Consider the following 19,731-nt stretch of genomic DNA (forward strand, 5'->3'; position numbering starts at 1 on the left):
TATTGAAATATCAACAAACTTGATTCTTGAAATTCAATTTTCCTGAATGATAATATTGTATTTGCAAGTGAATGTATGAGAGTGATTGTTGTTAACTTATTGATTTCTCCAGAACTGATTCTAGTTTGATTGATATTTTATTACTATGGACTGATTAACCAAAGAGATAATAATTATGTATTATTAATTTTACGGTTCGATGACATGAAAACAGTATTTTATTTGTAGAACTAATTTTAAGAGTTTCAGTGCAATCATGATTTTCATCAAATAAAATACGCTACACTGTAAATAAAATTGAAATCATGTATTCTCTTTGCAACGCACTGAAATACAATACTGAAATAATACTGGATACCGCGCAGAGTAGTATTTTCGTCACATACCTGTATTGTTCCAATAAAATTATTGTAATAAGTGAATTATCTATTCTTACTTGTAATAAATTATTATTATCGGTGAAAAGTGTTTACTGTGTACTTTCAATCTACATCCCTCCCTGATCACTTATTCAATTTTGTACTGTTTGATGATAATTGTAGTAACCTGAGGCCCAATCCACACAGGAGTGGCGTGACAAAACACCACTTCTGTTTGAATTGAACCATATGCTTGGTATTAATAGGAATGACATCTTTCAATCGATTGGTAGGCAGCTTTCCATTGTTTTCTGTCCAGAGCTGTACTTTTCAGTTGGATATAGCTCTGGATCCCTAGATCTTTGGTTACTTGCTTCAAATATTGTAGCCCACGAGTCCTTTGTCCAACTATCTTACCTTCCATTATTCTTAACGTGAATTCGTTGTGCCTAAATACATGGGCAAGCCAAGAATGCCGTCTGTCCTTTAAAGTACGCAAAAGAGATCGCTTTTCCTCAACCCTTTGAAATACTTCCTCATTAGTAATTCTATCAGTCCATTTCAACTTGAGCATCCGTCTCCAACCACTATACCTCCGTAAACAAAGCCATAGTGCATGACAGGCGGTTGATGGTAGCGTCAGCACAGGTAGGGCTCCTACACCAATAGAAACACTAGCAGATATAGATCAGCTGAAATCAACAAATTTTTATTGGTGTAGGAGCCCTACCCGTGCTGACGTCACCAGAATGCACTACGGCTTTGATTACGGAGGTAGTGCTCCAACACCATACTTCAAAGGCATTTAGTGCTCTTTCTTCTGCCTTACCAATAGTCCAGGTTTCTGAACCATAGAGTGCAATACTCCAAATGCAGTTTCTTATTAATCTTTCTCTTATTTGTAACTTGAAACTATTGAGGAAAGGACATGCCGCTTAGGCTACTGATGAAAATAGCCTTTGCTTCTCTTATACGACGTTTTTATATCATCTCTGTCCCTTCCATCTTCAGAAATGATACTACCCAAGTATTTAATTTTTTTACTTGCCTGAGGGCTTTGTTATCTAATTTTATCAATTCAAGTTCAGGGTCCTTGGAGCAGATCATCACTTCTGTCTTCATTTTACTTATTTCCATGTCATATTCAGTTTTGAAAATGTCATGCAAGGTATTAAGTGCTTTCTCTAGACTTCCTTTGTCTTGTGCTACTATTGCAACATCATCTGCAAAACGTAGAATTTGCACTCTGAAACCATTCACCTTGACTCTGGAGCAATACTCCTTGCACTTATCAATAGCCTGCTCAATATATATGTTGTACAACAAAGGTGATAAATTGCAACCTTGTCTTACTCCTCTCTTGATAGCAGCTCTCTCTCTCCTTGTCACCTACCTTTATAAATGCTGTTTGATTCTTATACAGTTCTTTAATTATTCTCCCATCCCTGTAATCTACTTTGAGTCTCCTGAGGATCTTCATAAGAACATTTAAGTCCACCCCATCAAATGCCTTCAGTAAGTCTACCAACGCAATATATACCCTCTTGTTAACTTGACAACTTTTTTCCACAATATGGAATGGCTTGGAAGTGGCAAAATGTCAGTGCCACGCCAACACTTCTGTGTGGCCCAAACCAACCATGTGCTCGGAAATCACACTTATTATAACATTGGTTCATGTATACTTCAAATAAGTAGAGATACTCAAATTCATGCTCATATTTTTTGGGCAATTGATATCATATAGTAGGGTCCACATACGTACGTTATAATGGCAGTATTGGTGTAGCTATCCTTGTCTATCATCCGACAAAGCTGATAGCACTATATTTTTCTTTATAGCTCCGCAACGTTGTCAGCTTTATAAAATTTTAGAAATATAATTAATTACCAAAACATTTTATCTCAACTATGAAAATTTATTATTTAATCATTGACAAATATATTTTCTTGACGAATAAATTATAATTGATCATTCTAAACAAGAATAAACAGTCAATATTACATCACATTATACCGGTATCAGCTATCTTCTATAGAAGGCAGAGAATCGGCAACGCTCTTCTCCTATCTTACTCCACTGCCATTATAACGTGAACCTCACTATAGGGCACCACATTTTAATTCATCATTTGTAAACTCTCCTATTCTTTGGTAATCAAAATATAGAAAAAACTCAGTGAAAACATGCGTATTATCACTAACATAATAAAAAATTATTCAAACCTGCCTTTCAAATTATCTTTGATTATTTTGCACTGCTTTGAAATAAGAGGATCGACACATTATGAATCTTTTTCAAGGTTTCAAGATTTCTAGGATAGAGATCAATGCCCTAATCATATCACTAATCCCTATCAGATCAATATCGATCCCGATCTAATAAATCAATTTATCAATAAATCCCGATTAGATCAATCAACTAATCCCTAATTCATATAATGTACATTTCCTGTTAATCAATTTTTTACTTTCCTTGCCCTATTACCATAGGTGAGGAAAGTATTGCTTTCCGAAAAAAATTAAGGTACCCCAATTTCTAAATTTCTATACGTTTCAAGATCCCCTGAGTCCAAAAAGTAGTCTGTGTACACGATATCTCATCTCCCATTCAACGGAATGACTTGAAATTTGGAACGTAAGGCCCTTACTATATAAGGATCCGACACGAACAATTTTTCGATCAAATGCGATTCAAGATGGCGGCTAAAATGGCGAAAATGTTGTCAAAAACGGGGTTTTTCGCGATTTTCTCGAAAACGGCTCCAACGATTTCGATTAAAGTTATGCCTGGAATAGTCATCGATAAGCTCTATCAACTGCCACAAGTCCTATATCTGTGAAAATTTCAGGAGCTCCGCCCCATCTATGCAAAGTTTGATTTTAGATTCTCGATTATCAGGCTTCAAATACAATTTAAACAAAAAAAATTGAGTGGAGAAGATTCAGCATGAGAATCTCAACAACTAATGTTCAGTAAAATCCTCACCCAAAAGTAAAAATACGCTCGAAATTCGAGAAAATGTGATTATCCAATTGCAAACTGTTGATGGCAACTGTTGATTCTATAATATGATTCACTGTGAAGAGATAGCACACCTCGTGTGTCTACAGCGTTATTGCCCTGTCACCAGCTGGCTCAAATCTTTGAATAGTAGACTTGAGATGCGCGGGTACATTAGCGTCTGGTGATCAATTTTGATAACGGCAAGGAAAGTTGTGTGAGTGCGCCACACCAGATTTTTAATGCTTAATAATCTCTGTTTATATATAAATCGAGCCTCAAATTTTGACATTCAATAACTTTTTATGTGTGCACCGAATTTGATGATTTTTTTAGTTGTGTTCGTTATGTTCAGGACCAGGTTTATGGCCTATCAAATTTATAATCCGACTTCAGGACTCTTTCCTACGGTCCTTTAAAGTTTATATTGTAATCCTTATGGGAGAAGATTTGTGAGCTGGCCCCACATAGAAATAAAAATCAGCTGTTATAATCCAACAGCCGTCGGTAGATCTGTTTTTCTATTTTCTTGCTAGTGATTCACAAAATTCTAATTCTAATAACAATGCCGCGGTACGAACGACGACCAAACTTGGGTCATAGAACTCGTAGTGCTGTGAATTTATGAACGGGAAAATCAGCAGCAAGGAGATATACCATTCAATTTCCCAGCAAGCTGCATTCAACTATATCTAATACAAACTGCTGAACAACTAACTAAGCACATAGGAAGTCCATATTGAGATATAAATGTAAATACTGATTGTTGGATAATTTTCGTAAAAATATAGTGCATCAGATTAAGCTAAGGCTAAGCACACCTGAGGAGGCGCGGCATGGTGATCAAAGTGTTGATCTTACGGAGATTGCCTTATCACACCGTTCCACGCCATGCCCGATTCAGTGTGTGAGAGTTCTTCCATCCAAACCAATAAGCAAGAATCACCTGAATGCAAATGCCGCATCGCGCCTCCTCAGGTGTGTATCAAGCTAAAGTTTGTCATGAGATGCATTAACTATTTGGCGGTACGAAGTTCGCCGAGCCAGCTATATATATAGATATAATATAAATTATATATTATAAATTATAAATATAAGTTATATTATATATAATATGTAGATATAATATAAATTATTTATTATAAATAGATCTCAAAGCTAATAAGCCTGATACCATAATCATGTTGAAATAGTAAATTCATGGATATCTTCTGTACTTACATAGATTAATATTGGCTTTTAAATTAATTTTGAACCTGTTATAATATGTCTCATCTTGAGGATAACTTGAAATATCAATATCAAAAACACCTAATAAAATAGACACATTGAAAAAACACACCCAAGGTACCAGTTATTAAGATACTATACTATAAGGTATGTGTGTTGTTCTATTAATTTCGTTCAAAGGAGTGAGCTGTGTTGCTTCTGCAGGTCCTATAAGCCTAATTGCCACAGAGCTGATAAGAAATATCTCACTCCTTTTTCACAAGGGAGTCTTTTGGTCAGACGAGACGGCACTACATGACAAGACAGGAACCTCTCCTATTGGCTGATTTTCGGTACAACAACCCTGTCTATCGGAGAGCTTCCTCCTGTCGTGACGTACCGACACGTTTGAAAAACGCCTCGTATGTCTCTGCCCTTACTATCTTCAATCATATTCAGTCGATTTCCGAACTGTTTTGTCTTCATTTTCATATTGACTCAAATCAAATCATTCTTCATTTTGACAAAAAATCTGACTTTCTGATAAGCAAGCGTTTGCTATTTTTTCAACTTACACCCCATAATATTTTCAACCAATATAATTTATAAGCCACTTCAATTTGTTGATCAACGTAGTTTCATTAAAAAAAACAGTTGACTACAATGGAAGAATCCTTTGTAACTGTTAAAAATAATTTTACACAATTCATTGAAATATCATATCGAAATATCATCTATTATATTTATAACGTATTTCATTAGGGCTACTTGATTTGCTAGTTGAAAAATAATTTCATAGCACTCTCTACTTTTGATTTTTTTTATATAGGCTACAACACAAAAAAAATAGTTTCGGTATATGCAATCAATTTGAAACTAGTTGTTATTGTGTTTTATATAAAAAGATTTTGAAAAGAAAAAGGGACTATGATTTTTTTTCAAATCTATATAATATTATTAAGAAAATAATTGGCTTATACATGTACGGGATAGGATATTCACGAATGACGCATCAGCACGTCTGAACTACTGAAATGGTTAACTTAAAATTTTGCATAAAGATTCTTAACCGAGGATGGTTATAGGACTATGCTCAGTTATTCAAGATTTTTGTACGTCAAGTTTCAGTTTGTCAAGTTTACAATTCGTTGGGTTTTCAGTATGACAAGTTTTTAGTTTGTCAAGTTTTCAGCCCCTCAAGTTTTCAATTCCTGAATTTTTCAGTTTGTGATACTTTGCTCGAGTGTTCATCTACAAATAATATTTTAAAGGAAGGTATTTGCTTATACATGTACAGGATAGGAAATACACGATTGACGCCGCATTATCACTTTTAAACCAATGAACTGCAATTATAACTTGCCATTTTTCATAACGATTCTAAATTTACCGAGGATGAGTATAGGCGTTCCCTCATTACTATTATTCAATTAATTTTAATTTAATAATCAAAACGAATTCATCTCATTTGTGATTCAAAGTTAACGGAGCAATAAAATTTCAACCAAACAGAGTTTTCTCAGTCTTTTGTAATTGGTAGCACGAGCGGCTCATGAATTGAGACCATGGTTTGAAACCAATCAAAATCTTTTTTTTTTTTTTTTTTTTGCTGAGAATTTTCAACTCTGATGAAGATTATCCACTTAATTCCGAAAGAATAATAAATAATTATCCTATTTTTTTATGTTTCCTGGACGTAAGGAGATTGCATTTTACAACACAAACTTTTCCCAAGAGCAATAAAGCAAGGGTAACCTGCTAGTTAAGACTGTGCAAAGGCTAAAAATAAACTTTCTACTGGTGATATTTTTAGAATTTTTTAGTTTTGTATATCATCAAGCAATCAAAATGAAAAAGTTTTCCCAGTATTTTTCCCCGATCATTACTGTTTGAGATACTGTATGAGCGTCCAAAGTTCAAATCTTTGGGATAGAACATTTCAAATTCGGTAAGAGATAAATCCATGAGATTCAGAGGATAAATTCTCATGGTATTGTTGATTGATAAAACCAAAATTTTAGAAAATATCAGTTTTTGAGAAAGTTGTTCAATTTACTAAAAATGGTCAAAAATAACTTTTAGTTATTGAGTTATTACTGTTTGTTCAACTAAAATAACTTTTAGTTGAGTTATTTTTGGTCATTTTAACTGGTCTATAACTCAATTAAAAGTTATTTTAGTTGAACAAACAGTAATAACTCAACTAAAAGTTATTTTTGATCATTTTTAGTAAATTGACTAACTTTCTCGTTTTATTCAATCAACAATACCATGAAGGATTTATTTTCTGAATCTCATGGATTTATCTCTTACCGAATTTGAAATGTTCTGTCCCAAAAATTTAAACTTTAGGCGCTCATATCTCATAAAAAAAATGGAAAAAATGTTCTCCTGAGATTTTTTTTTCATTTTTATAGCTTGATAACATACAAATCTAAAAACTTTGAAAAACATCACCAGTAGAAAGTTTATTTAGCCTTTGCATAGCCTTAAATATGAATCTTTTACTTCTAAAGAATACTTTATATGCTTACTATACCACCGTATTAGGCTAGTTCTATATTCAGTGTATACTGAATATACACTACACAGTATACTACTACAGTAGTTGGCTACTAGGATAACGGTCCTCTTGTGCTGTAAGTATAGCCTTCTTTTGCACAATAATTATTGAACTATAGTAAGGTCCACGTTATAATGGCAGTGGATAGAGATAAAAGAACAGCGTTGCCTCTTCTCTGCCTTAATTAATTACATTTCTACACTGTCAAAAACAGATGTGGCATCGTTGCGGAGCTAGAAAAGGATAGTACTACCTGATTTGTCGAATTATAGACAAGGATAGTAGTATCAAAGTTAATCAAATATTGTCATTATAACGTGGACCTCACTATAGGTACTCGTACATTGGATTATTGATCAACAGGATGGTAGCCCAAGTTTTACAAAATATTACAAATGATACCCTTACTGTGAATAGCGAATATAAATTACCCGCCTTTATGACTTCAACTGATGATAACCGTTTACAAAAATTAGAGACAAAGAACTAGATCCGAACGATTTGAATTTGAAGAATGATTTATTTTTTAGGTACAGAAGATTAGGTTGATTCTTTTGGAGTGGTGGAGAATATTCTTCTCATCCACATGACGATGGCGTCAGTGATGCGCTCTGCCCATCCTCTTTGGTCGTTATCACCTGGAAAAAGCATTGCCAAAACACCACAATATCAACATTTCTGAGTAATTTTATCTGATGGGTTTGAGATTTTCGAGATCTATAAGATAGCAACAAAAATAAAATGAATACAAGTATATCAATTACTTCAACTTGACTCGTCAGCTTTATGGTTGTTTCACAACTTTATTTATTATACAGATGGAAATAAATTGGAATAATTTAATTGGTATTCTCGTTTAAAATAATAATTATTCATTTATTATCGTACCAACTATTATAAATTCATAAATTTATTGAATTGGATGATCAGACAAAGTAAATGAGGTAACGCAATGCTATTTGCCCAATACTCAGCAGAAAATCTCCTACTCGCTCCCAAGTGCTCCTTTCGTCATTATCACCTAAAAAAACAGAAAATCCCTTTCAGGGTTCACTAGAAAGGAAATTTTGTCTGCAATAATTCATTTCAAATAGCTCATAGGAATAATGCATAACAATTTTTGAGTTGAGGAATAATATATTAAAATGTATCTCTTAAAATGAATTATCAAATATCTCGAATAATCAAATATCTAAATCACCTAAAAAACATGTATCTTTAAAAATGAATTATCAAATATCTCAAATAATCAAATATTCTATTTAAGTTTGTTTAGTGAAAAAATATAATATTCTCTCAACATATTAGGGAAATTATACTGTAACTCTAGTAATCATTTTTATATTGTGATCCTGTTTTGTTGCTTATTGAACCATTTTTTCCCTAGAGCTACAGTATTATTTTCCCACTTTGTTGAGGGAATATTATTTTCTTTCCACTATGCAAACTTTAATGAAATATTTGATGATTTGAGATATATGATAGATGTTTGAGAGGGTGATAAATTATTGATCCTTAAATGGACTATGAATATTTATTCAACTTTGTCTTCTATTATTACTTGTAAATGATGTAATAATGTTAATCATCAAGCAGAAAATAATACTGTATAGCTTTCCCAAGTGGAAATTGATTAATCTCCGGCATAATAATTAACTTAATACTTGAATCTTTTTTTTGTTACAAATAGATTTTGAATTTCTGTAATATCAAGAATTTTTTTCTCGAAAAAAATTTTCCACAGAAGCAGACACTATAGCGAGAGACTGAATCCGAGCTGGCGAGTAATAATCCAAAGCCAAACTAACTTATAGCGAGAGACTTTCTTCATAATATAATTACATGATCTTATAACTGAGAGACTTATGCGAACTGAGAGACATGAACTTATAGCAAGAGACTTTCTTCATAATATAATTACATGATCTTATAACTGAGAGACTTATGCGAACTGAGAGACATGAACTTATAGCGAGAGACTTTCTTCATAATATAATTACATGATTTATAACTGAGAGACTTATGCGAACTGAGAGACATGAACTTATAGCGAGAGACTTTCTTCATAATAATTACATGATCTTATAACTGAGACTTATGCGAACTGAGAGACATGAACTTATAGCGAGAGACTTCTTCATAATATAATTACATGATCTTATAACTGAGAGACTTATGCGAACTGAGAGACATGAACTTATAGCGAGAGACTTTCTTCATAATATAATTACATGATCTAATAACTGAGAGACTTATGCGAACTGAGAGACATGAACTTATAGCGAGAGACTTTTCATAATATATTACATGATCTTATAACTGAGAGACTTATGCGAACTGAGAGACATGAACTTATAGCGAGAGACTTTCTTCATAATATAATTACATGATCTTATAACTGAGAGACTTATGCGAACTGAGAGACATGAACTTATAGCGAGAGACTTTCTTCATAATATAATTACATGATCTAATAACTGAGAGACTTATGCGAACTGAGAGACATGAACTTATAGCGAGAGACTTTCTTCATAATATAATTACATGATCTAATAAAAAAAAACTACAACTACAAAGTTCTCTTTCAGAATACTGATAGAGCTTAGCTATGAATTTCAAAAGCATGGTATCATAGCCTACATTATTGCTCCTCCTGATATTCGACGACAACAAGCTACGTACCAAGAATGGGATAAGCTAAATCATCCTCATGCCCCAAGAGTGCTTCCTATTCACAGGATAATTGATGAGCAGCCTGTGAACCGCTTAAAATCAAGGAAGCCAATCTGGAATGATTCAACTGCCCAAGGGAGAGCTTTTGACTACAAAGAAGCCTGGAGATCAAAATGGATAAGTAGCAACACCAATCGCTTCAACATTGATTCTCCTCACCAACAACTCCCTGGTATGAAGCTTCCCCGAAAAACATGGTGCCTGCTGAATCGTGTTAGGACTGGATGTGCAAAAACAAGATCCACAATGCACAGATGGGGCAGTGCTGATAGTCCTGGTTGTGATTGTGGGGCTGCAGAGCAGACCCTAAGGCATATTGTCGAGGAGTGCCCGAAGAGAAAGTTTGCTGGGGGATGGGAAGATTTTGTGCAGGCAAGCCCAAATGCTATTGCTTGGCTGGATGGACTGGACCTTGAGCTGTAGTCGCAGGACAGCACGCTTACCAAGTGTTTTCCATAAAATTTCAGTAAAAAACATAAAATTTTCACGTTAGAAACATAAACTATTTTTTGGAAATTATCAAAATTTGGTAATGGAATAGTTTTGGGCCAAGCCTGTTGTTCCTTCCCAATCATATTTATATTATTTGTGATTGTATCCAAAAATAAATAAAATGATTTGAAATGGAAAGACAGGCTTACAGCCCTTACCATTCAATTCCCGAATTTTAATTGAAAATTAGTCCAAAAGAAAATTAGTCCAAGTTATCACTTTTAAACACAAATATTTTGATTCCAAAATAATCAAAAAGAATTCTGAATTTAGAATGTTAATACAGGAAATAAATTCGAAAAATCCACTGTAGTAATAAGTTGATAACTTGAAAAATATTAAATAAACTTTGAAAATTTGGAGCCATAGTAAAAACATCAACCTAAACAATAGTAAAATGACTGGTCTCCATGATATTTATTAGAAATCAGTTGAATTTTAATCGTGATTGATTCCACGAGAACCAATCAGAGAAGCCGTTTTATTAAAAAGGCCTTCTCTTATTGGTTCTCGTGAGATTAAAATTTGACCGGCTTTTGTGCAACCGGGCCTATTTATGATGAATTGAGAAACCCATTGCCCTCATCTGGATTGTTGTGATTGATTCAGCTGTTATTGGTCAGAACATAATTTCCCATTTCCATTGAAAAATAACGATTAATTCGATCTATCCATCTCATTTTGTATAAAATTTACGATTGTCGATATTGTAAAAATGAACAAAATTGAGCTGAGTAGCCTACATAACTACGGTACATTATATGTAGGCCTACTGAGTGCCGTGTATGACACACTCAAAGTTGTGAATTAAGTTGCGTTTAGGCCTACACCAAATTTATTAACAAAATATTTATTTTTCCTTCCTTATAGATTCTATTAGATTAAATAACGGAGCTTGACAAACACATAACACATAAATATGCACATCATGTGTATGATAAGTTATGTTCAATCTAATAGAATCTATAAGGACGGAAAAATAAACATTTTGTAATAAATTTGGTGTAGGCCTAAACGCAGCTTAACTCACAACTTTGAGTTGTCATAGACGGCTGGCTCAGCCTAAAAGTTAGGCTTAGTTTAGCCTTAGGTTAGCCTTTAGTTTACACATCGCCAATTGGCGAGACAGTTGTCTTTGGACAATTGTCATCACGTGTAAACGCAGCTTATTTCTATTAAAAATTTTCTCATGTGATCTTGAAATGTGTTGTTACCTTGTTCCAAGCCTGTCCGTCTCAACAGCCATTTCAAAAACGATCTGGTTCCATCGTTGTTTGTCGGAATTTCATCGGGAATATCTGGTGGGGGGTCGGCTTCCTGTGGCGATCGTTTTCGCCTGTCCTTGTCGTTCACACATTCAACCATCTATAATAGAATGGAAAGGAATCAAACTCAATAAACCTATTATCGAATTGATACATTATTTTTAATATAAGAATAATATTGAAAAAATAAATTATAATAAAATAAAAAATATTTGGAATAAATTAAAATAGTGACTTCATCACTTATTTACTATTAATTTCATAGAGGCATTTTCCATGTGAATGAATTTGTAGGGTCTCAATTGACAAAATCCCAAACGACCAAAATGCTATATCTTCCCAAACGGCCGAAAACTACTTTTTTCCCAATTGACAGAACGCTTTCTGCCATTTGCGACAAACTAGAGAAACTTTCTGTCGTTTGGGAAACCTATCACTTTCGGTCGTTTGGGACTCTCAACACTTTCAGTCGTTTGGAACTTTCACCACTTTCGGCTCAATGCAACAAACAACGTTTTCTGTCGATTGGGAAAATTCTTAAAGTTTTCTATCATTAGGGATTCGGCTGGATGAGAACGTTCGATTAAGGCCAAAATTCAGGTGTCGAGTGGATTATAATGGCATGCAATGACGCTTGCAATTCAATATTTCCATGTAACTTGGTAAAAAAACAACTGTTGTGTGGACTATTAATTGCATGTAGTGAGGCATGCAATTGATCATTTGAAGTAGCATAGTATTTGTTTATTTCTCTGCTTTCAATTCGGTAAGCTTTTGATGATAGAAGCATAGCTGTTTAGATAAAATTATTGGCATTGTCGATACACTAACCCAAACAGCCATTAGTCGTTTATACACTGATATCTTGCCGAAACGACAGGACAGGACAGAATTTACTCTGATGGACAGTATCAGAGGAGACTGTGGTTTATAACTGCACGTGGGCTACTGTTCACAGAACTACTAGTCCAATAGATTTCAAGAAGAGGAACGAAAGTTCCTACCCATTGAATTTCCTTTTATTTCCACAGGAATATGGAGAAGTAGAAGCAAAATCAGAGAAGAAGAGAAAAGAAAATAGAATAGGAGAAAAAGAATAAAGGGAAGAGAAGAGAACAGAAGAAAAAAATAAGGGAAAAGAGGATAAGAGAGTATAAGAAAAAGAGTAGAGAAGTGGCACTTCTATTGTACTTTCTACCGTTTGCGACAAACTAGAGGAGTTTTCGGTCGTTTGGGAAACTGATCACTTTCGGTCGTTTGGGACTCTCACCACTTTCGGTCGTTTGGGACTCTCACCACTTTCGGCTCAATGGGACAAACCACGTTTTCTGTCGATTGGGAAAATTTTTAAAAGTTTTCTGTCATTTGGGATTCGGCTGAATGAGAAAGTTCCAGTTTCAATATTTCATTAATTCTGCCAATTGGGAAAAAAGTAGTTTTCGGCCGTTTGGGAAAATATAGCGTTTGGGTCGTTTGGGATTCTGTCAAAATTGGCATGCCACCAATGAATTAATGCATAAATAATATGAATATTATATTTAACACCATGATTATTTTTTATTTAAAGAAGTGAGTTTTTGATTCCAACGGATACAGTATTATAAGAAGCGATATCTCAAAATACCAAAGTTGAATAAAAAATGAGGCAGTCAAATCTTTATACTCATAAAAATGTTGATGACTTTGTATTGAGATTGTGTTTTATATTGAAATATACACATTTAAATTTATATTCATGTTTGGCATGATGGAAAACCGGCCATATTTTGTAGGAAGAATGAGACATGACTTTTGTGACATTATAGTGGATTGAACCCAATCACACTAGGATTATTATTTTAATGAATAAATAAAATAAATTTCATAGTAGATAAACTTTCTCATAAATAATGTAATACAATTATTAGAATGTAAATCTTCCAAAACTAATCATCTTTATGAATAAGCGCTAGGAATAGTTAGAATAATAAGAATTCTGCATATAAATCAATTGGCAGTTAGATTAGGTACTGGCAACAGAACTACTAGAAAATAATACTAAATATTGTAACTGCACAAGCTACGTGTAGGCCTACTAGCAAGCGCATGTTTTTGCCATAGGCTATTACCAAAGAGGAAAGATACAAGTAAATCCGATAAACTCTCTACTTGTATCTTTTCTCTATGCTATTACTCACTCTCAGTTCATCAATCCAGTCACTGCCAAGCTCTCCTGTCATTGTCACATTTCCTGAAATAAAGAAGGATATCACAAACTAAAAAATGAAATCATTGTATTGTATATTATTTTTATAAGTGCAGTATGTTGAGATCGTAGCAATTTGAATGTTGAATGATTCAATTTACTCGAATCCAGAATTAAACTCCAGAGTTTGAACAGGTTAAACATTTTGTTTTTACGAATACACTTTAGTTTTCCTTTGAAAAAATAGTTGTATTAATGGATATAAAACCTACATTCTCAAAATCATTCAAGTATATATTTTAAATTAAAGCCTATACACATTTAATTTATAAAAAATTATTCATGACAATGACATAGTAATTGTTTATCATTTTTAATTAAAAAATGTTTTTACTATATTTATTACTATTTAATGTTTCACTACTCAAGTTTTGGACTATGCAACAGTAGATGAAGAATTGAATGCATTTTTTATTGTATATTTTAATTGAAAAGGAAAGTACTCATAAAATGTTATAAATTAAAAATATTAATTAATTTGGAAAGAAACATGCAATCTACCATTTATGAAATAACAATAATAATATTACCACACTTTTTTATGTATTTGAACACGACATGCAGTCAATTTAAATCGAATTGATAAATTGACTGCATGTCGTGTTCAAATACATAAAAAAGTGTGTTAATACAAAGCAGCTCGGAATGGATCAAGAAACCATCACCTTTAATAATATTACATTTATAACACATTAATTTTTCGAACTAATATTTGAAAGTTGAACACATTATTGAATAATTAAATCAGAAAGATGAGAAAGTTAAATACAAAAGATACTTGGATTAGAAGATAGTAACCGATTATAATTTAATGTATGATACTTTCTGTTGATATATTCATTGAAAAGATTTTTGGGTTCTCCTGTTACTTGAATAAACTCTAGGCTATTTTTTTTTTAATTTTGCTCTTTGGTGGATTATAGCAGACCTACACTTTAATATATTGGAGGGAAAAAAATTTTCAAAACCTTTATTGCTTTCTAAGCTTCAGTTGAAGTATGGAGATTCAAAAGAATTATTAGGAGGTAATAGGATTATTACCTAGACGAAATGACCAATGTCCGTAATAGCCGGGTATAAAGCCCCAGTCAGCGCTGAATCCGCATACCGACATATTCCAGCCTGGTTGAAAGATAAGATTTTGTTTTCCAGACCATGTGAGGTGTTTCTTTTTCACTCTCCAGCCGAAGTGAGATTCTGTGCCTGTCACCTTGCTTTTGTACTTCAAAGATCCGGTAACAAACTCTGAAATCAGATAATTGATTATTTCTCTCTCAAGTAAATAGGCTAATATGAATATGCGTTTGTCAATTTACTTTATTCTTTAATATTTGGACATTACTACTTATAATTCAAATAATCGTTATAACGATAATAATGATTATACTTCATAGGTAGGTACCGTACTGTACCGTAATCATTGTAATATAAAGATGTTGTATTATTAGTTTAATATTTAAATATGAACATTTGAGCAATATGATCCTTTGGTACTCACGTATCAAGATCAGGTATTTATTAATTATTTATTTATTCATCATTTTCACAAGAAAGTACTGACCGGGAGAGGAAATCTAAGGATACTCCTTGTACTATTTCTCTCCCAATTTTACATTACAACATTTTAAAAGTCTAAAATAGGGTTATGATTAAACTTTACTGAAATTTAATTCATTTTCACCTAAAAACTGAAAATTTTAAATTTTGTACTAACTTAATAGTAAGACCTTAGAGTATACTTGTAATTATTTTGAATCAACAATTGCATGTTGATTGATTTTGTCAAGGCCAGCAGTTACTCTTTTTAGTGCAATATTTAAAAATAATATTTTCCGGTAGGTTAATCATCTCTGATCTAACAATTGCATGGTTCGAAACACACCTTACGAATGCTATACAGTTAGAGAAACCAGCCAATAGATAATAGCGACGGTTTGACCATTTTGGTATATCAAAGACGATAGAAATAATGAAAACTATTCAAGTACATTATTTTGTGTCTAATCAGTGATTGGAAGATTATCAGGAGATTTCAATTCATTCAGAAGATTATTCTGTTGAATAGAAAATACATTGTGTAGGCTCTTTAGTTTGCCTATGACTATTGTTTTTTTTCTTCCATACTTGGAATCAGTAATAGTAATTAAGTTCAATTCAATTTTCAATTCAAAAATTAATTTACTTCGCACAACACATTATTACAAAATTAAGTATACCTATTTACCTGTTTTTTCTTTCATACTTGAAATCAGTTATAGTATTAGGTATTACATAGTAGACTATAATATTACCTTAGATATTTTTCAAACTTACGCAAATTAGGCCATTTTTTGAGACTGATTGTCCAGAGTCCATCTTTGTAATCAGTCAACCATTGCCACGTGAGTAATTCATACTGGTCTGCCATACTTTTGTTGATAAAAATGTTCATGCCTGAGTCCTCTGGCGTCCGATGCCATGTTTCCTGCTTGAACAACATAAAAATAATTTTGTTAATCTCATAGAATAGATAAATAAATAGTATTATTCTCCTCATATCTGTATTAAATAAATTTTCATATCCTATTATCCAATCTTAAGTACCTAACCAACTGATATTAGATTTATACATAGAAGACATAAAGGTATTGACAATTTAATACAATCACTTTGTAATTTTCCATCTTAAGTGAAAAATATTGATAAAAATTGTCTTTCATATTTTATTATTTAAACTTCCAATTTCTTGAATATATATATACAGTGTCCAATTACAATTAGCAAATGGGCACTGTAAAATATCCAGAATAATCATGTTGTAGTAATTCTATAATCATTTGTAGAGAGTTAAAGTTGAACATTAATCCACACTCTATTTTCTTATTAATTTGTTTTTAAATTTTCCAAATTGTTTGAAATGGTCTACCGATTCTTCATCTTTATTATTGACTCCATAGCATTGTAGCGGAGGAATACCTGTTCAAATAAATTTCATTCAGTTTCTGCTAATATTCTTGTTCTGCTGATGAGTTAATGTTGCATGGCCTTCATTATATCATTATTGATTAGAACCTTTCAATGAGTTTTCATCAAGCTCCTAATATTTCAGGAATCTCTCGAGTGAGCACAATAAGTAATCTAAGTATCTGGCGATACTATGATATTGTAAACTAGTAATGCTGCTGATGATAATCCTGATTCATTTTAACCTAAATTGCAGATTATATTTTTATTCTTTCAATAGACTATAAACCAAATAAACGAAATTAATATCCAATGAAGTTTCAAATTTAACTTTTACAACAGTACCAGTCTTACATGATGGTAAACTTAATACACTTTTTAAGGTGTTGGATCTCATCTTCTGCATACTTTTGATACTGGCATAAATTAATTATAAGAACGTTTAAAAAAGGCTCTCCATGTTTGTTTTAGGTGTATTGTAACGTGTCCGAGGTTCACAAAATATGTACCGTAAAGCCCCGCACATACACATCGATTTTTGTTCCTACGATATTTTGCCGGCCTTATGAATTTGTATCAGATTAAACGGAACTTGACAAACATCCTCTGTTTAAAATCATCTGTTTAATCTAATAGAATTTATAAGGACGGCAAAATACCTTACGAACAAAAATCGAAGTGTGTGTGTGTGTGTGGTGTGTGTGTGTGTGTGTGTGTGTGTGTGTGTGTGGTGTGTGTGTGTGGTGTGTGTGTGTGTGTGTGTGTGTGTGTGTGTGTGTGTGTGTGTGCGGGGCTTAAGGCTGCTGCTGTCGAGTTCCATTTTTAAAGCAGCCTCCCGTGTACATTCTGTTATCCTCTATTTTATTCTTACAAGTGTCAAGTAGGCATAAATCATTAAAAATATCGGGGCACCGAGCTTCGCTCGTTATTTTTATTTATTGATAAATAGAACACTATTCTATTCTATGTTATTATATGTCTGTATTTCACCGGATCTTGTGTTCATGTGTGTGGTTCTGTGTCAAAATTATGACTCAGCTGTTGAACTATTGTAATCATTCAATCAGGTACTTAGTGCCGGTTGCAAAAAAGCAGGGTTATTTTTAATCCTGATTAATTCCAGTAGATCCATCTTTTTGAAATGGTCTTCTCTAATTTGGTTCAAGTGAAATTAATCATGATTGAAATTTAACCAGCTTTTGTGCAACCGGGCCTTTGTTAGGGAAATTTTGGTATTCCTCTGGGTATTAATCTCAATTTACTGTGATTAGATAGAGCATTTCTATGTGAACTATGAATGATTATAATTTATTTTTACGTATTAAATTTTTTATGCTATTGTACTCCAGAGCGAAGCTCGGTCCCCGATATTAAGTTGTTAAAAATAATTATTTAATATAAGTTAAAACTTACTAGACAAGAAGAGTTGGCCGGATGAACAGCAGTGTGAAGACAGAAGCCAAGCCACAGAGTTGCCAGCACCACTACCCGAGTCCTCAGCATCTTATCCAACTGGCGCAGAGTTCGGCGAACGCATTTTATAGGCGCGTTTTTTTAGCCGCGTCCTCCTGAGTGTGACATTGACATTGGCGATATCAATGTCACCGCCGCAAACGCCACAAAAGCTAGGAAATCATTTTCATCTCATTTTCAACCGAGCGCTAAACGATAATAACATCTTATGCTTTGATGCAGAAAATCGGCGAATCCGTCTACATAAATAAGTCTTGCTGCCGGCTTATAATGTGTGCGCAAACACTTTTTTAGCACACTTTGATTTTCAGCAGAACCAGAAGCTATATTTACATATATTTATAGCTATTTAGCTATATAGCTAAATATAGTTATATCTATAATAATAGTTATATCTAATGTTATATACAGTCGAGAATCGACATGCATTCCTGGATTATAGGTTGATCCTAGTACAAACTCGTGTCGCTTCTTGTGCCAAGCCGTCCATATTAAACACTCCTCACTCTACTAGCAACTTGTCGCTATTGAAAATGTAGTCTAGCAAGAAGACAAGAGTGTGGCGAAATAGCAAATGCTCTGTTGCTTATTAGTTTTCCTATTTTCAACGTTTTTTGTTCGTGTCATTGATTCTCTTGTATAACGCGATGAAAAAGTGATGGTCTACACTTCCTCGCCCAAACCATAATATTTTTTTCTTATTTTCCATCAATCTTTACTACAAGAAGAGCAATGCTCGTCTATTGTATAGCCTACTCTAAATAAGTAGCGTCCTTATCACTTTCAATGTGATTTTTTTTGACTAGAAGTTCTTATATATGTGTACAGCACCTTTATATTTTAGGCCTATACTACATATTTTATTTATATTATATAAGTATGACTTTTGAAAAGTGAAAATATCATTCAATGTAATAAAGAGTGGTGCAGTGCAGAAGAGATCCGAATAAGACGTAATTCAGAGTTTGGCTGTTGATAGAGTGATAAATTTTAATAATAATCAAAAACTAACTTAGTATTTCAAGTATTTAAGAAATGTAAGAAATTTGAATTAAAAGAATGTGGTGGAAGGTTTCTTTGTAATCTATATAGAATATGTAAATTGAATGGTAAAATATAGAGAATCCGGTCCTACAGATATCACATGAAATAGATCCAACAAAGTTTGATAAATATAACTAACATTTACATTTTTGAAAAGTTGCCTATTTGTATTTGTTGTGGTAGCCTATCTAAAGGTGCGTACAGACTTTCGCTCTGCTCCGCAACCGAACGTCACTCCAGCAGAGCGATTGATGATCGACCGGGGAGCAACAGTGGTTCGACCGGGGAACGCGAGAAGATCTAACATCTTCCATAACGTTCATGATGGGTGCGTGGGCTGTGCGACTGTGGTTCGATGGTGGTACGAGGGCGGTACGAGGGAGGAGCGTGCTCGGTGCTGG

The 19,731-nt window shown here is 33.3% G+C and overlaps 1 protein-coding gene across 4 annotated transcripts; it reads right to left on the reverse strand.

The window, feature by feature from the left end:
* Positions 1-7,639: 7,639 nt before the first annotated feature.
* LOC111047672 lies at positions 7,640-18,338 on the reverse strand. 4 transcript variants are annotated; one of them, XM_039421863.1, is made up of 6 exons: positions 18,227-18,338; positions 16,184-16,337; positions 14,912-15,115; positions 13,803-13,855; positions 11,575-11,725; positions 7,640-7,773 (listed from the first exon to the last, which is right to left on the reverse strand). In XM_039421863.1, the coding sequence occupies exons 1-6, from the start codon at positions 18,314-18,316 to the stop codon at positions 7,676-7,678; spliced, it is 750 nt and encodes a 249-aa protein (XP_039277797.1). In that variant the 5' UTR covers positions 18,317-18,338; the 3' UTR covers positions 7,640-7,675. The 4 variants fall into 4 exon arrangements, with proteins under 4 accessions (XP_039277797.1, XP_039277798.1, XP_039277799.1 ...); XM_039421864.1 differs by having other exon boundaries at positions 16,184-16,334; positions 18,227-18,321; XM_039421865.1 differs by lacking the exon at positions 7,640-7,773 and adding an exon at positions 7,973-8,156 and having other exon boundaries at positions 18,227-18,321.
* Between the last annotated feature and the right edge of the window lie 1,393 nt (positions 18,339-19,731).

This window comes from Nilaparvata lugens, chromosome 2 (genome assembly GCF_014356525.2).
Source record: "Nilaparvata lugens isolate BPH chromosome 2, ASM1435652v1, whole genome shotgun sequence".
Lineage (NCBI taxonomy): Eukaryota > Metazoa > Arthropoda > Insecta > Hemiptera > Delphacidae > Nilaparvata > Nilaparvata lugens.